Here is an 18,822-nt window from a genome sequence, read left to right as displayed (position 1 = left end):
TGTACACAGGTGGGCTGGATGTACTGTACATAAAATATTTTATGTTAAATAAAATCAATATTTGTTGAAAACTGTTTATTCATTTGAACTATAAAATTCCCAAATAAGTTTGTAGTCTGATTAAACAAACAACCCCCACTTTAAAATGAAAAAGAAAGAAATATCTATTAAAGATGGGGTATGAGGTTCCTGCTAGCTATATTTTTGAAAATACACAACCTTGCCTCTCCCTTCAGCCCACCCCTCGAAACCACGCCTTCAAAACACATGAACGAATCACGAGTCTGTGAACGCGCAGGGGGGAGGGGTGGGGGGGCTGACGGTTGATTGGCATGTCAGAATCCAATACAGTAGAAGTAACTCTCATCATTACTTCTATTGGTCAAACATTTCCTCTTGCTACACCCTCTACAATGGACTAAAAGATTTCGGGTTTTTTCCCTAAACATTCTATTTTAGTGGGTGCAATGGGGTCGTGAGGAGGTTTTCAGACAATATGATAAAAAATGCTCCAGAAAACATCTCATACCTCACCTTTAAATGACGCAATTGTTTTCAAAATGACCTGCAGAATGATTATGAGGTGTCCACTCTGCCAACAACATCATAATGCTTTGTAGGAAAAGAAAAATACTGACTTAGTATTTCAGGAGAGCAGTTGATAGTTATTGAATGGGAGTCTTTTGGAGTACTGGATCTTTGTAGCCAGCACTTTGCAGCTCATTGGCGCAGTGCTTAAACACACAAAGTCCAGTTTCATCCAGACACTGTCAGACTAAATGATAATAATGAAGATCTTTCTCACAACATGAAAATGTCAGTGTGCACAGAGCCTAACTTCAGGACTTCAGGGTCTACACGAAAACAGCTCTGCTGATTCAGGCTAGCCAAGCCCCATAATGAAACATCTTAATAATAGTTTTTTGTTTGTTGGTTGGTTTTTTGTCATTCAACTGTAATGATTTGGCAGTCAAAATATCTACTCCTTTGATAACATAGATGGATTTCTTTACATTGCTCCTCAGTCGAGCTCTACACAGTTAACACATTTTCGGTGAAACTTCACTCGGCTGCACAGCGCACTCAGCCGCAGGCTTGTCTTTCTTTTTCCTTTTTTCATGTGGGCGGTGGCATGTTATACCCAGCACCTGACATTAATCTTGGCATGTAGCAGGCAGCCTACACTGTGTCTGCCTGAGAGATCGACACTCTTCTGAGCTGCAGTCACAGTTTAATTCGTGTGGTAGCAAGTGTACTTCTGCACCCAAGTCAGATGTAAACATCGCAGAGATACATAAATACTGTAAATCAGCTGCACGCTCAGCAATACCTCTCTGTTGTTTGTTGAGAATGTTTTGTTTTTCCCTCCTTAGCACTAAAAAAGATTACAACAAAATGAACAGCATTAAAAAGTTCATCCACCAAAAGGATACATCTTTGCTGGAGGTCGAGGCCAATCAACACCTCACTGATTACATTACTCAGAGTCAGCTTTTACATTCTTTTGCACTCCAGCATCTTCTCCGTCGCGCCAACAGAACTCTATGTGTTTTGTATTGGTTGAGAAGATTTTCTGCATTTCTGTGCCTTTTATTGCAGTCATTTGCGAGGGGCAGATGTTAAGGATTCAAAGCTTCCTCATCTTTCAGCTCATTGTGCTGTTGGTCATGCTGCTTTTCCATCAGAGTACTAGTCCTTCAACACATTTTAATGTCTGATCAAAGCAGAAATAAATATTGATTTGTGACATTACAGAATTTTTTTAAATAAAACACTTAGCCAAACACGAGTGATTGCTGTCCCCAAATGTATGAAATTATTTCTTATGATTTCAAAATCATAAGAAAATGAGTTGTGCTCTCTGCTTTGAGAAGTTAAGAGTGTCTGCTGGGGATTGTGATCTCAGACCATCTTACATGCACTGCACTAACGTGGCAAACAGAGCTGACTTTGTTTAATTGAATCAAACTTCTTAGATGTGAAATCAAAAGCACGCAGACTAGTCTGAGGTTAGCTGTACTCAGAGGCACAGGCATCAGCAGTCTGTGATGTGAATTAGTCTGCGTGTGTTAGTCGAAGAATGTCTACCCTTGGTCAGGATGTAGAATGAAGGGAGTTATTTTTTCTAATCTTCTAGCAAGATTGTTTTTAGGTCTACGTTTAGTAAGGATATTGGGTGGTAGCTGGATGGGAGTACGGGGTCTTTGCCTGGCTTCAAAAGTAGGCTGATGTTCGCAGAGTTCATGTTGGGAAATAATGCATTATTCTCCTTACTTTGCAATATCATTTTATAAAGTGTTGGAGCCAATCTAGACCAAAATTCTTTTGAGAGTTCTGCTGGAAAATCGTATGGATCTGGGGCTTTATTATAGGCGTATGTTGGAGGCCTTCATAGAGTTTTCCTATTGAGACAGGTGAATCCAAAGCCGTAGCCTGGCCGTGATGTAAATTTGGAAGGCTGATGTTACAAAGAAACTGGTTAATGTCGTCGTCTAATGGGTCAATTTGTGATGAGTATCCATTTTGGTAGAAGTCCCTGAAAATCGAGTTTAATGCATCAGGATCTTGAGTGGCATTTCCTGATGCATCCTTAACAGAAGCCATATTTTTCTTTTCTTTGTTTGTTTTTAATTGGTTAGCTAGATATCTCCCACGCCTGTTGCTGTGTTCAAAGTTTTTTTTTTTTTTATCAGTTATTTAATTTAATTCCAGTTAGCTTTTTTTATTCTGTTTAGAATTTGTTCATCTTTGGAGGCATCGTAGGTGTCCTCTAATGATTTAATTTCTGGTTCTAATTCTATTTCTTGAATTACTGCTTTTCCTATTTCCCAAAGAATACTTTCTGATATTCCTGGTAGGTCATTATTTTTTCAAATATCTAGTCCATTATTTTTTTAAAGAAATTAATAAAACCATGGTCTTTAAGTAAATTTCCAATTTCTAGATGGTGGTGTCGTTCTCTTACACACCAGAGCGATAAAAACTGGTACGTGATCACTGATAGTGATGGGAGGGATTTCTATTTCTGGGATATTACTTATAAGAGAGCTGCTAATTAGGAAATAATCTAGAATATGAGTGGTGTACTGGTGAGAAATAGGTGTATTCCCTGAGAGTGGGGTGGTGGGAGTGCCATGCATCACAAAGACCAAAATTATTCATATATTGTATGACAATATTTGTGGACTGACAATTCCTAAGACTACCTTCGGTACTGAGCCTGTCCAGTCCAGAGTCCAACACCAGGTCGGAATTCTTTCCTATGATGAGTGTGTTATCCAGTTGATCAGAGAGTGAAGTGAAAAAGGAGTGGAAAAAAAAGAGGGGTCGTGAACATTTGGACCATATATATTAGCAATGCAAAACTTCATATCTTGAACAGATAATAACCATCATAAATCTACCTGCAGGTTCTATAATTGTGCTGTTTTCAGTAAAAATTGACTTTCCTGTTAATTAGAAAGGCTGTGCGTCTTTGTCTGGAGTTGTAACAGGTTGAGTACATATGAGGAAACTGCTGTGGCGAGTACATCTATAGCTGCCTGTGATAAATGAGTCTCTTGTAATAAGACAATGCCTGGTTGTAGTTCTTTTAATCGAATGACATTTTTTTTTATCTCTTCTCCCTGGAACCAGCTCCACGTACATTCCATGTAACAAACCTTAGTGTGCTCATGGTCAGATTTGTGGCGTGAGTGTTGGATATTTGTTTCCGTGTGTATACTTGTGTGTGTGTGTGTGTGTGTGTGTGTGTGTGCGCGCCTGTGTGTAATGAAGGCATGTGCTGGTGTGTGTAGATGCAATGTCTGTACAGGTGCTGTGTATGTTTATATTAATATCATTCAAGGAAGCAAAGATGCAGCTAGTTGGGGTGAAGTGAAAGAAAAGAAAACAAAAAGGACAGAAAGGATAAATGAACAAAAAGAAGACATACAAACCCATAAAAAACAGATGCCTGTCTTGCATCACTTGAGGGATGTTAATATTCTTGCTTAACACTTGTGTTGGTGAATTAAGTGTATATATTCATCTCCAGCAGTGAGAAAACAGAAATAGTTTAGGGCATCACCTGAGTTTACCTGACTGGTCTGGAGTTAAGGCATTGTGCTTGGGCTCTTTCTAACATAACAGTGTTAGTAGCAGAGTGGGCCTTTGTGTGCTTTAAACACTTTACTGGACCACAGATCTCTGACCCGCCCTAAAAATCCTGAACAGACAATTGATGAAAAACTTCATAATTCCAACAACTTAGCTGTCAGTCTTTTAACGTCTTTCAACCAAAAAATGTCTAATGTGCAAATCTCCTAATTTGCTTCTACTGACTTTAAAGGTTTTTTCTGTCAGTTTTATTCATTTATTTATTTTCTGTCATTTTCTCTCTGCTAACCTTCTTTTGAGAACTGAGTTCCCCTCTGGCTCCCGTGTCTTCCTCGGTCCCCTTTTCTCTGCTGCCAGGGTGACTTGTTGTATTGTCAGAGTCACTATAAGTGACACCCCCTGTGTATTTTTCTTTGATTTTTAATGTAATACTCCTTCCCCTTGTGTTCATATTTCTTTGCTCCAATCTGTTCCCTTTCCTCCTCTCTGTTCCTTATGATATACTCCCGTGTCCCCATCTCCCTTTCCACCAACTTTTTCCTTGCTCTCATTTTTAATGTATTTACTACGCCTTCATGTCCTCACCTCTATCTTTTCCATTCAGCTGTATGATTTGGGCTCCCCGGCCGACTCGCAGTCAAGCTCTCCAGGCTGCCTGACCACAGATAGCAGCTGTGTAAACATGGGCTATCCATCCTGTGGCCACCGGGGTCGCTGTCATGGTGAGTGGGGCTCCTTCAGCTGCCAGTGTGTGCCCGGATACACAGGACACCAGTGTGAAGAAGGTAAGCCAGACCTTTTTTTTTTTTCTTTTTTCTTTTTAAACTTATGCATGAATGGTTGTGGCTGAGAGTACCATCGACAACAAAAGAAAATGACCCATGTTGTCCGTGACACATGAAAGCTTGTGAAACTTTAGCAAAACTGTCAGCAGCTGGGGTAAGAAAAAAAAACATGTTTGTAGTTAAAGAAAAGGTCTTAGTTACAATTGAGAGCAGACAGAGACAGTTTAAATATATCTATCTGTTTGTATCAAATAACATGTATTTGCATGTGTTATATTGTATATAGTGTCAGGAATGTAATGGAATGTAATTTCTGTGTGGTTGCGAATCAGAAAGAACTCCTATGGGAGTGTCCAAACTTTATTTTCTACAAACAGAGGTGCAGATGTGCTCTTTGGCTCAGATAAAAATGAATAAATCTATCATACTTTGATAAATCATATCCTCTTTGAGAGTCATAGAACTTCACTCTTATTATTGTCTTTTTTATGGTTCAGGATCGAACAGCAAGTGAGGAAGTGTCACTACTCCTTGAAATTCTTCCAGTTCACGATGATTTAGTTGTGCACTTTAGTGCTGTAAATAAGTCATTGCACATGTGGCATGCTGATGGAAAGCTGAAACTCTTGTGATCGAGATGAGTTGATCCAAAGAATTTTAACATACATTGACCACAGCAGAGATAATCAATGCCAACATCAATCAAAATAAAAATGATGACATTGAGGCAACTCACCTATAAAGCCTCCAGGTAATCTCTGATCAATATTCTACACTAGCCCTGACAGTGTAGTTCAGAAAAAGTCTTAGCCTCCAAAAACGTACTTTTTTTATATATTCCCAGTTTGCTGTTGCCTAATTTCAAATAAGCCAGCAGCTGTGCCTCAACTTTGATGTGTTCTGTACTATAAGTCTGGTTGGCATGTAAACATTCTTGGTGCAGTGATTTCAAAACATAGCCAGCCCTCTGAGCTATTTATTGACACCTCACTTGGGACTGAACAAGCTTTTATGTTACCTCCACAGGCAACAGAATCCCATGGTATGAGAAAGAACATGGTCCTCTTCTGCCATGTATGTACTAAGCCAGTAAATGAGCTTGTTAAAGACCGATGCATCAAATAGCCGGTGAAATTCTGAAAATGAGGATATGCTATTTGTAAGGGCGACTTTAAATGTCCAATGATGAAAGGTCTATTGTAAGACAACTAAATCTACACTTGAAGATGTAGTGGAGAGATGCAGTCGTCACGACAGTGACAGTCCTAAGGAGGAAATCCGTGAAAGAGTTAGAGATTTCTGTGGACAGTGTGGAACTGTTTTTGGTGAGTGTTCTTTGGAAAAATCTGTGTAAAATATTCATTTTGTTGTGCTATTGAAATAAATTTTTGACTAGTATTTGGTGAAGCATCCAGCTCCGGTCTGTTTGTGCTTCCCAGTTTACAACTCTAATCTTTAATGTTGTTTCAGATACAGCGGACACAAATCTGTTGTGAACGTGCTCACAAACCTTGATGATGACAGCTTCTCATTTAATTATCATCTAACTAAAACTGTAAGAGAGAAAAACAGGAGTGCGCACAGAACTTAATAACCAAGGTCAATTATTTCTCATACGCCACTGCTCCTCTATGCTTTTCTGACATTAAAAGTAAACAATGCCATCACCTTTAAGACATACTGTATGCAGATGTTGTATATTTTCTTTTTAAAATTAATGTACAGGTCAAGTGCCTTTCCCTTTAAGGCATCTTGATCGTTGATGTCTAATTTGTGTGCTGCTCAGAGAGGAGCATGCAGGCTTTTGGCAGTGCCCATATTAAGTATCCTTATGGCCTGGAGAGGAACAGCTCCTTGTGTGCTTGTCTGTCTTGGCCGTATGGCTGTGGAGGCGTTTGCCTGACTGCAGCTGTTGGAGGAGACTGTTAGTCTGAGATGGGATCTTTAATGATTGTGGTCCTGCACTGCCTATCACACACATCCTCCAGTTGGAGAAGTGTACCTTAAGTGTTGCTTTCTGCTGACCGCAGCACACTGTGCCGGGCTTTACAGTCCTGTTTGGTACCTGCCTCGCTCCTATTAACTGACAGGGCTTTCACAAATGCACTAGTATGTTCTACAAGCATGGAAAGTGCAACGTTATCACTGATCAATACTGGGTCATTTTTTTTTCTCAGCCCTTTTTCTAACAGTCTGAACAGCTATAACAGGGGACACATAGGCAAACTTTCAGTGAATAATTAAGTGGGTAAAAATGATGAATAAATGAATGAACAAACGGTAATGAATCACTCTTTCTATTCATGAGGTGACTTATTTCATAGAGCAGCAGATTCTGGAGCAATGACTAAGCAGGGTCACGTGGCTGATTTTGGCAACCAATCAGACAATCTCAGAAAGAAGAGAAAGTACCCTGCCCTCTGGCACTAACTTAGCAAGACAGAGTACAAAAAATAAAAGACAACAGAGAACTCTTTTTGTTGGCTTACATTTGATGTATTTCATATCTTACTAAGAACCCTCTGAACAAACGTATGTGTTAAGACAAAAGAATGGAGAAAAAGTAGTTTTCTTTGTTTTAGCGAAACTCTTAACACTAGAATTAAAAACTACTGCTTTACATACCTATGCAAAAGCCATCACGTTTTCAGATATATTATTGGCTGAAAGTTTAGCCTAAACCTAGTCCTCTGTGAATCAAAACTTAGAAAACTGCAAGAAAGAGATGAAGAACAAAGAGAGAGAGAAGTTACAGAAAGAATGATGTAACAGAAAAATATAATATAATATAATATAACATACCATATCCAACTCTAACATTCAGGTAACGCAACTAAATTGTAGCTATTTTTGATGCAACATTTTGCAACACCATCTTCCGTCTCCTTGGCGACGAGATGTCCGGCGTAAAAGAAAGAGAGAGAAAACTTGGATACCGCTGGCCATCAACCTGGTGTGTTCAGAGCTGACTAACAAGGCCAGAGCCAACTAAAGTAGGGTCTATCATTTCTTCCATCCTTCAGACGGTACGGTGGTGTCAAGAGACGCAGTGTTAAAAATGATAAATGACTTCAAAGTCATTAGCCTTCAAAGCGTAAATAGTGACTAAAATTAAGAACCAATTTAGCAATTCCAGTACATTAATCCATTCTCTTGCCCATTGCCCAAACCATAAGTTCTTCCGTATACCTCCATGCATAGTCCATCGGTAATTAAGTTTTTACCACACGTTTCTCCTGTTGGTATTTTAAGGTTCATGTTTTTGGTTACATCTTTCAATAAATAGTTAATATATAGTTAACAGGTCATTATTGGATGTTTCTTTAAGTAACTTTGGTCAATTCAAATGAGAACTCTTGATTAGCTCTGTGAGACTGGTTAGAATTAATTACAATCCTTCTGTGGAAGGATGGTGCTTATGAGGTTTCTATAATTGAATAGTGACTGATACACTCACCACACTTGTCTTTTTCTGAACAACCTATTTATAAATAGGAAGTAACTACAACTGTAAAATTAACTGCATTAATGATTTTATATTCAATTTTTATATTAAATCCTATGTAAACAGCCCTTTGTCTTTGATGAACACAGTGAAATACAAGATAGACTTTGGGGATGAAGAAGCCATGGACAATCATCAGCATGCTTAATACCAACAAGAAATCAAATTATTGAAATGACTTTGACAGAGTTGACAGGTTTCTGCTTGAAGGCAAAGTTATAGAGGAGGAAAGACAAAGAGGAGAGAGAACTACTGATGAAATCATTTCCCCCCTTACATAAGGTATGAGTTGAAAGAAAAGCTTTGAGAACATTTCAGGGTTTGCTTGGTTATTCTGCCCAGCATGCAGAAAAAATGCTCCTGGGAACAAGATTCTAATGAAAATTAAGCATAACCCAAGCTAAGCCACCTATACATATTCTATCTTGTGTATTGTCTACGTCCTGCTCTCTGCATCAGAGGGAGGAAGGGGGAGAGTGTTTAATTTATCATCATTGTCAAACATAACACTGTTACTCTAACATGTATGTGTGTGTTTGCTTGTATGTACTAGAAGTCCCCGAGTATTCCTTTGATGGCCACAGTCACGTACATTACCAGTTGGCCTCCCTACTGCCTGCCCGAAGAACATGGATCCAAGTCCTGGTCCGAACCCGTAAACACAGCAGCATCATCTTCAGTCTGGTCTCAAAGGAGCAGACTGAATACCTGCGACTGGAGGTAAGTGTGCTGTGGGAGTATTTGTGTGTTCACTGTGATGTAAAAATTCATGGATCCTTTTCCAAGTTCTTCATAGCAGAATGTGGTTTTGGTTTTGGCTTGTTGTGTAGAGAACAAATTAATCTTTTTGTGCAGTTTTCAGTATGAAAGATGTCTTCTGTTTTCCATCCTAAGAAGATCATGGTCAGCACCTTTGTTTTTAAGCTGCTCTTAGCACGCTGAGGCCAGTGTATCTTGACCAAGGACATTTGTGCACTCTGTAGTCATGTTGGAACAACGTGCATATCTCACAGATCTTCCAAACCTTCATTTTAGAGACTGCCCCTCCCCCAAATTGTTCCCATGGGTCAGATGCTCAAGCCACACATACAACTAAAACTTTGTTTGCAACTTTGTGTGTGTATGTGCTAGCCTACACAGTGGAACACACCACTCTTACCAATCACATTGTTGTCTCTTAGGTGATTTTGTGACACTGCAGCTCTGACTTTCCTTTGTTTGGTGTGTATGAATTACTAAAGTGGAACAGCAGTGGCTTAACAAGAGCAACTTTATTTGTAGATGAGGCACGACAGCTGGGATAAAACAGGTAGCGAGTAGGAAAGAAAGCAGGATCAGCAGAAAAAGAGAATAAGAGGAACCAGGTGAGGAGGTGGACATAATGCAAAGGCAGCTTGTGTTTCTGCTAGAGTCGCAGCATTGGACTTCACACTGATTTCAGCAGAATATTGAAATAATGTTATCATTTCTATGAATTGATAGAGGCCACTGCTCATTAGATTAAGATTTTGGATGTTGATAGAAAGAAGAGTCCAATGCAAAAAGCAGAAGAGACACTGTCAGACTGTTCCAGAGATGATACTCAGGAAACAGTTTGTACTGAACGCAGAACGCCTTACTGTAATGTTATAGTTTTCAGATTATATATATTTTTATATTTTTCTTTTACATACTTTTTTCATAAAGACTAATATTTCAAGGCTACATTTGAACCTTTACCAGACGTTTCAGCTTCAGCAGCAACTGTATGGCAGTAGTAATGAGAGTGGAGAAGTTCATATCACACATTGTATTCCACATGTCATACATATAGCAGGACTTAATGATGAGAAGATATGATTTGAGTTTTGGGGGAGGCATGTGTCCCAGTCGAGTTTTACATCTTGCCACATTCTTTCATTCTACGATGCAAGCTTCACATGGACAATGTGCTGCTCACTAGAGCTTTAGAGGGACCACACAAGCTTCAGACAGTGTTGCATGGAAAAAGCAGCCCTGTGTGGGGATACTCCATGAACTCATCATGTGTACATGTCACTACTTGAAGTAGTGAGTACAGTCATATCTGTATTTTAGCAGAAATGGAGTAACCCTGATTTGTCCCTATTGCCTCACCTAGCATTTTTAAAAGACATCATCCCTGTAAAAATTTCCATTGAAGCATTTCATATTTTCCTTTTTTTCTCAAAGTCATTGCCTCTATCTGTATGGAAACGGGACTTTTTATGGTGAACTTAATTTAAAACTGAACTCAGTAAAATTATTTGAAATAAGACTCAAAGGCTCTCAGATCAATGGCTTGGACACATTACACTGACTTGCTGCAGTGGCTATGTGTACAGCCAATGTAAAGATACACTGCACTCTTTCAATGGCTTTACAGTTTACAAAGCATCGTCAAACCTTCACTCAACAATAATATTAGTTTTTCAATATGTCTTTTTGTCACAATATGACAGATGCACAGTGCAGTGAACTGTTTTCCTCTGTTAAGTCTGTTTCATACCTTCATGCAAATGGACCCAAAAAGTTAGGAATGCACAGGTTTAGTGATGATGCTACCCACAGGTTGAAACCCGATTGGTTGAAAGTTAGCTCGAGCCAACGAGAGCCACGAGAGGCTGACAACAATCAATTTCACAACAAAGAGGATAAAGAGCCAAAAATCACAGGAGAAAGGCACAGACAACAGCTACACTGGGCAATTTTCATTATCTTTAACACTTAGTCTCACTCCATTACAAAGCAGATCTTTGTCTCCTTTGAGCGAAGCTAAAGGAACAACACCAGCGCTAACACAACCAAGAGCAGCTCGCAGCTCGGACTCTTCCACATATTTTATCAGTCGGCCCCCAAGTGGCAGCAAAATGCTCTTGTATATAGGCCTACATATGTGTTTGCGAGACACTATTGAAGAACATAAGATGATCTATGTTCAGCCCTTCGGGGTTTGCATCAGACCAAACTCTTCAGGTTTATCAAACAAAACCTTTTTAAGCATGCTTGAAACATTTATCTTGGTAACAGACATGCATCATGAAATGATAACATGATAAAATCATATCATTTCATTACACTGCCACCTGATAATTGAAAAACAAACTGTCTAAACATAGACCACACCCACTCAATATAAATGCAAATGAGAATAGCTGTGGTTTTGAAATGATTTCTTACAGTAAATCTTCACGCTGTTGGAAGCCGAGTTGAAAAACAGTCTCTGCTAAATAGTGTATTAGCAGTGACTGATGTTGAAATCGCAGCGTCGAGATAGGATACATAAAAATATAATTTTTGGATTTGTCTCAGCACTGCTCACACTCAAATTGCTCTCTCATATTTGCCAGTCTCCACATATTGTTGTGATTTGACTTGTTTTCTAGACCTCTCCAACCGCTTTCTCAAGCTGGTTCCTGTTTGACACCCCACGCTGTGCCCGCATGCATTGATCTGGCTTGATTTGTCTGAACAGATGAAGATTACAGTATCTATACCACAGCTGCCATTACAGTGCAACGTCTCCTGCGATTCCCATCTGTCATCCATCCATCTCTTCTCTCTGTTCATCTATTTCTACACTCCCTCTGTAGTATTATACTGTTACCTCAGCGCAGCCACATGTGGAGCAGGTTCACTTCATTTATCCATCATACAAAGTGCATTTATTCCTCAGTGCAGACATCATTGAAATATATGTAATCCTGTGAAATAGCTACCCTGCACTGAGATATAAGAATTTCTGGCTTGTTCTTTCCAAGAGATATAGGCATTGCTGTGAGGATGATGTTTTTCATTGTAATAGTTCTGTTTGTTTTTCCTCAGAATAAGCAATTAATGTGAGTTATTCTTGGCTAGATACACACTCAATATGCGAGGAGTTCTTTGTTTCATCTGTTTGTTTATGGCTAATGGTTGAATAAAGCATTTAACTATAATTACTTTTTTTTCTGAGCCCCCCCGACCTCCCTTCTCTGAAATCTTCTAGCAAGAATTTATATCTTAGAAAAAGAATGTATAATCCTCTTAGAGCTCAGAAACATATCCACTGTATGATATTCAAACTGAATTGACTGTAAACCCTTATTTATTACACCATTCAGTTGAAACTCACAGTGGTCATCTGTGAATAGGCAATGCGTTTACTCACATTATAGGAAGTGTACTTACTGTATGCATGTGTTAGATTAGATTGAAGTATGATATGTGGAGCAGGAGTTGGATCTCATATTTGATATCATTCCATGCCGAAGATGTGGCACCTTTGTCACTAGCCACATACTCATCTTGTAGTTGGTCTTTTTATCAATCAGTCTCAACTGATGTATATAACAAAAGAAATAGAATTTGATGATTACTATCAGAGAGACGGCATTACATTAGAAATTTATGTGAAAACAAATGTGATCTTCACACTGAACAATCACACATGATAACTAGAATTCATGGGACTCCACTTACTTGAACAAAGTTAATCTGCATAATTTGAGACAATTGTAGTCATTCACATATCCATTATTTATCTTAAATTATAGTAGCGGATGTTTTTTTTAAGAACTGTCAAGGTACAAACAGGTACTGAAATTAAACAAATCATTTGCATGCTCTCACACATTTTGTAAAATCTGTTTACAAAATGCCCTGATACAACCCAGCAGGACTGATCTCTACAGGCTCTATATGAACGAATTGGATTATTTTATGAATTATGATTATTATTAATAAATTGAATTCCAATTGGCTTGAATTGGACTTACTATCTAAGTGCCTTGAGATGACATTTGTTGTATTTGGCGCTATATAAATAAAAATGAATTGAATTGAATTGAATTGTTACCTCACAGGGAGAGAGACCGTTTGATATATTTACCATGTTCATTGAGGTAAATGTACGATCACTGGTCACATTATTGGATTGGATACCTGGGTTGTACTCGTATGTACTGCAATTAAATAAAACTGCTTTGTTAAAGCTGCAGTCGGCAAGTTTTCAAAATTACGAGTCTAAAGTCGGAAAATTCGAACTGATACAACTTTCAGGTCCCTCCCCCAACCTCTAACAAGCTCCGAATCGTCCCCCCCAAACCCCTCCCCCTCTGTGGACGAGGTTGTGCACGTGAGTTCACACCAGTGTGAGCGCACACAAGCTGGGGCAGACTCACGCTCAGCAGCGTGTGCACAAGCTGTGATTGACAGGTAGGATTCCTCCACCCTAACTTGATTGGTTAAAAACAGCCGGGAGCGCTCGGTTTTTGCAAGCATGATTACAGGCGTCAGAGGGAGCTACAGATTTCGTTATTTTTCCTAAACAGCCTATTAAAATTCTACTTCCAGAATCCCATGACAGTTCAAGCTAATATGACTAAAAAAAAGTTGCCGACTGCCGCTTTAAATATGTATGTTTTTAAGTATTTTTTTTAAATTTGTTATTATCATTACCTATTCATTCTATCATAAGCCGCATTCGCACTGTAGGAACCTTTTGCAGTTCCTATAACCTTTTCAGGAGCGGGGCCGTTTTTTCCCGCATTCGCACATACAGGAACTCGAGACCACGGCCCTCAGTTCTTTTCACCATTTAGCTCCTTCTGAGGCTGGGTCTTTTCTGGGTTCTATAGGAACACATCTGACGGAGGTGTTTGGTGGTCGGTAGCTACGCCCCTTGTCATGTTGTCACGGCTGAAATGTTTCCTCATACGACACGGACACAACCTGCGCGTGTTTAATAAGTTAAACTTACACGTGGTCTCCTTTGTCTGCGGCGCTCTGCTCTCCTTCCTTCATGAAACGACGAAGTATCGCCTGCGCTCGATCCTGAATCTCTCTGTGTGCTCTTCCAGCCTCGATGTTAGACGCCCGATGTGGTCGTCCATGATTAATATCACCATCATGCAGACCATGAACACGGTGGCCTCCCCGCTCTCCATATTAGCTTCTTTGTGGTGTTTTTTTCTTCTCTCCTTACTTTTCGAGGGTTTTGTTTTGTTTTGTTGTTGAGTGTGGCGATAAAAGTAACACGTCACAGTTGCAGACGGCTGCGCCGCATCAGTCTCTATCAGGTCCCGACTCATGTGCAAATGCAAACTGAAACAGTTCCCCTGGGGAAGGACAGTTATCAGAACGGAAATCGAGGAGGATCGTTCTTAGAACTGCTCTGTCCGAATGCGGCTATTGTGTATGAGACTGCAATGTGGTGTGGTGGTTAGCACTTGTTCCCCACGGCAAGAAGGTTCCTTGTTCAAATCTCGGCTGGGGCCAATGTGAGGAGTAGACATGTTCTCCCTGTGCTTGCCTGAGTTCTCTCAGGGTATATCTGCTTCCTCCCACTGAAACATGCATGTTAAATTTGGTGGTGTTACTGAATTGATAGTAGGAGTGTGTGTGAACGCATATTGTTGTTCGTTTTTTTTAAGTTGGCGACTAACTGGCAACCTATACTCTGCCTTTAGCTCAAAGGTAGCTGGGATAGGCTCCAATGTCCCCACAGCCACGAATTAGATAAAGTGGATATAGAAAACGGATGAATGTTTGATGGCGCCGATATACCATATAAGTCGTGACCACCACTATGACCTTATGACCTTAGTTTTGGATTCCATTAGTGTATACAGGTATGGCTTTAAGCGATTTTCACACATGATTACCGGAGAATTTGCAGTCAGTTTGATCTGGTCTTCTTCCACCGTTGCTGTTCAAGCACATCACAGCAGGAGGCTTCTGCTGATGATGCACTCTCGTGGCTGAGGAGAGGAGAAATGAGGGTGGGGCTTGTAGAGCTTGTAGAACAGCTAGATAGGAGGCAGCTTGTGGTGCAGATTACACTGTGAGATTTGCTGTTTTTTTCTATACTCACTCACACAGTGGCAGCAAATGCTCACATGTTTGTACATTGTTTCATCTCTGCTGTTCCAGAGATTTTACAAGGGGGCTGGGTGCAAAATCTAAGCAGAAAGTCCATTCCAAATATTGCGCAAATTTGCTTTCTCACATGCAACCACTCTGGAACTTTAAGAGGCTACTTTATGTCAATACAACACGACATGGCTGATCTGGTGATTTGTCTTTTTATTTTTTAATGTATGAAATCCATTGCATGGAGCCTGGTGGTGTGGTGGTTATCACACACGCCTTACATTTAGATGATTCCTGGTTTGATTCTCATTTTCAGCCTTCCTTTGTATGTTACAGTTCAAAAGCATTCATGCCCAAGATAATTTAAAGAGTGAGCGTGTATTGATTTTAGTCTTTTTTTACATTACATTACGGTCATTTTGCAGATGCTTTTATCCAAAGCGACTTACAACAAGTGTGTACCACATCGGTAGGCAAAAGAACTTCAGGTCACAATAAATCATAAGTGCATTTCCTTCCAAAACCAAACAGCTAAGAGCAGTCTTCTTTTTCTCTGTTATAACCCTGTGACGAACTGATCTGTCCATCGTGTATCATGACAGGCTATGACCTGATTCAATGACCCAAGATTAGATACTAATACTTTTGCTAGATGCCATTTTTTCATTTTAATGCTTCATGAGCGTCACACACTGTTGAGCTTATTTATTTCTGCAAGGCACCTTAACTGACAGAATAAGAAATTGGAAAAAAACACATAAGTGCATAATAGCTCCATTCCAAGATAGATTTGTTTATAGAATGAAATGCATTTTTTTTTTTTTTTTAGAAATTGACTTTTTAGTAGGGCAGCATGGGGGTGTGGTGGTTAGCACCGTTGCCTCACAGCAAGAAGGTTCCAGGTTCAACTCCCGGTTGGGGCCTTTCTGTGTGGAGTTTGCATGTTCTCTCCCCATGTATGCGTTGGTTCTCTCCGGGTACTCCGGCTTCCTCCCACTGTCCAAAAACATGCATGTTAGGTTGATTGGTGTCTATAAAATTGTCCTTAGGAGTGAGTGTGAGCGTGCATGGTTGTTTGTCTCGTTTGTCTCTGTGTGGCCCTGTGATGGACTGGCGGCCTGTCCAGGGTGTACCCCGCCTCTTGCCCATTGACTGCTGGGATAGGCTCCAGCCCCCCTGCAACCCGACCGACGGATTCAGCGGTATAGAAAATGGATTGATGGACTTTTTAATAAATACTGTACATGCTTAGAAACCTATGATATCTGTTGAGCTGTTGGAGTTTCCTTCAGAGAATTTAATATATATTACAATTATACGATATAATTATAAGAATTCAAATCAATGATTTTTGCCCTGCAGCATATAGCACTTTCTAGACTCTTTTGGGGTTAAAAACTAGGTGTTTGTGAGCATATTGGGTTAAAAAAGCCCCACACCAGTGGATTTTGAACATAATTGATACCTACTCACGGAGCCTTGAAATGAGCATTGGCTACCCAGCTAAACAACCTTGCCACCGCCCACCACTTCACCCACGTTCTTTAAGGGGAGAGGAGGAGAGAAAAATAGGAGCAAACAGAAAAATATGTTTAGGAGAGAAGCTTGATGTAGCAGAGAAAAGTACAAAAAATAAGCAGACAAGGAAATTTATAACAATGCTAATCTAGGTCTGAAGTGATGGTTGGCCTCTATGACCAAGCTCTCCCTTCAAGAATATGGTTTATCATTATTATGTTGAGAATGAGTGGGAGAATTAATGGTTGCCACCCACGTCTCCTCTTTTGATCGCTCCTCCATTGTCTCTGATTCTATGCTCTTCTCGTCTCAGTCCTATGTTTACACAGCAGCAGTGGTAGACAAGTACGGAGGGAAGAAAATTATTCTCAGTGGGACACTTGAAGGAAGAGTTTGAAATTTAAATGAGGATAGCCCACCCACCACCCTATCATTCTTAAAACAGCCTTGGGACGTATTCTTTATCTATGGTGCTTGTCCTAAAACTAGGGATGCACCGATACTGGTATCGGGTCGATACTATTCTAACATACTCGTACTCGTTAAAGTTAACCGATACCATGAACCGATACCATGAAGACCGCGATCAGACGGTGTCCAAGTCCTGGTGTGCAATATACAACTACACAAAATTATATATATTTTATTTACTATATCAGTACTTTGTATGTACTCGTTTCATAACACAGAAGAAAACTCTATTCCTAAAAAGAATTAAAAAAAAACAAACAATCCTCAGAGAACCCCATATTTCGCTGTTAACGCAGTTGCGCAGGTGGGCATTATGAGACCGTGACACGTCAAAGGCTGAAGGACAACATGAAAACAGAGAAAGAGGGAAAATGGAGCGCTTTCTGGTGCAAAGCAAACCACCAACCACCAGTGCAGAGACTGCTGACAACCCACCCCCGATAGAAAAGAGGAAAAAAAACTGTCAGCAGACAGCATCGTGAAAGTTACCGTCTTATGGCTTCAGTTGGACCGGGGATGTAAACAATCCTCAGCCCGAGTGCTTCCTGTCGGGAGAAGTTAGCTAATGCTAACTGAACTGCTAGTTAGCTAATTCTCCTGCATCGGACTACCTAAGCATCTCCCACCACGCAGACATCCCAAGTCTCCCGGAAGTTCCGGGAGCCTCCCTGATATTGATAGTTAATCACGGATGCCCGCGAGTCGGATAAAATACCCCGGATCTTAGACTATTCGAGGGAGTTTTTTTTTTTTTTTTTTTTTCAATGCGAGTGAGAGCGTGCAGGTAACACAATAACTCGTGCACCAGGCGCGTTTCGACTGCGCAGGCACGAGGAAGAGGGGTGTGGGGACAGGTGTGAAACCTGTGCGTATGTGTCCAAAGCGATGCTCTGTTCAACGAGCGTTCAAGGCGACTGCTTGTCAGCTGATTGGTTTAGTCAGCAAAATAAGCCAATAATGTTCGGTGTGGGAGGGCTTCGATTTACTCTCTCACAGTCACCTAAGTTACCACTCAAAACTGTGCATCCTGCCAAATGGCAGAGGGTGAATCCTCGAGAAAAAAACGAAAATATAAGACTCATTTTACAGCAGAATATACTAAAGTATACCCATGTCTAGTGAAGGTGAAGAATGATGACACCGTGGCGAGGTGCACTGTATGCAATAGTGACTTAAGTATTGCCCACGGCGGACTTAATGACTGTAAAACATGTGGAGGTAGGTGAACGCGCCATCATTTTATTTCTGTAGGTTAAATGCTATATATGTTATAAAATGTTATAAAATAAAGCAAAACGTATCAAATACTTATTTAAAGTATCAATACACATTTAGTTACTAAATTGTGTAGGCTTATATCTAACTAGCCAGCTACAGTATCTAACTATCTATATCCAGCCTGTCTAAGCCTTTTAAAAAATCCCCAATTTAATATGTTGATAAATAGGCAAAATTAGAGACCCCCAAAATTAAATAGGCGCGGGGGGGGGTTTCGATAAGCATCTCCCTGAAATGAGTTTTTGGAACTTGGGATGTCTGCACCACGCGATTAAGCAACGTCTTCTTTTCCCCACTACCTGCCTGTGTGAGTTGGCG

The 18,822-nt window shown here is 40.1% G+C and overlaps 1 protein-coding gene across 1 annotated transcript in view; it reads left to right on the top strand.

Moving 5' to 3' along the window:
• Positions 1-18,822, top strand: part of LOC142383713 (neural-cadherin-like) — a 371,241-nt gene that overhangs the window by 296,011 nt on the left and 56,408 nt on the right. Inside the window, exons 31-32 of the mRNA XM_075469412.1 lie at positions 4,703-4,883; positions 8,942-9,108. Of these exons, the coding sequence (XP_075325527.1) occupies positions 4,703-4,883; positions 8,942-9,108 (348 nt within the window). The remainder of the gene's footprint in view (positions 1-4,702; positions 4,884-8,941; positions 9,109-18,822) is intronic.

The sequence above is a fragment of the Odontesthes bonariensis genome, chromosome 1 (assembly GCF_027942865.1).
Source record: "Odontesthes bonariensis isolate fOdoBon6 chromosome 1, fOdoBon6.hap1, whole genome shotgun sequence".
NCBI lineage: Eukaryota > Metazoa > Chordata > Actinopteri > Atheriniformes > Atherinopsidae > Odontesthes > Odontesthes bonariensis.
This window is presented reverse-complemented; position numbering and strand designations above follow the sequence as displayed.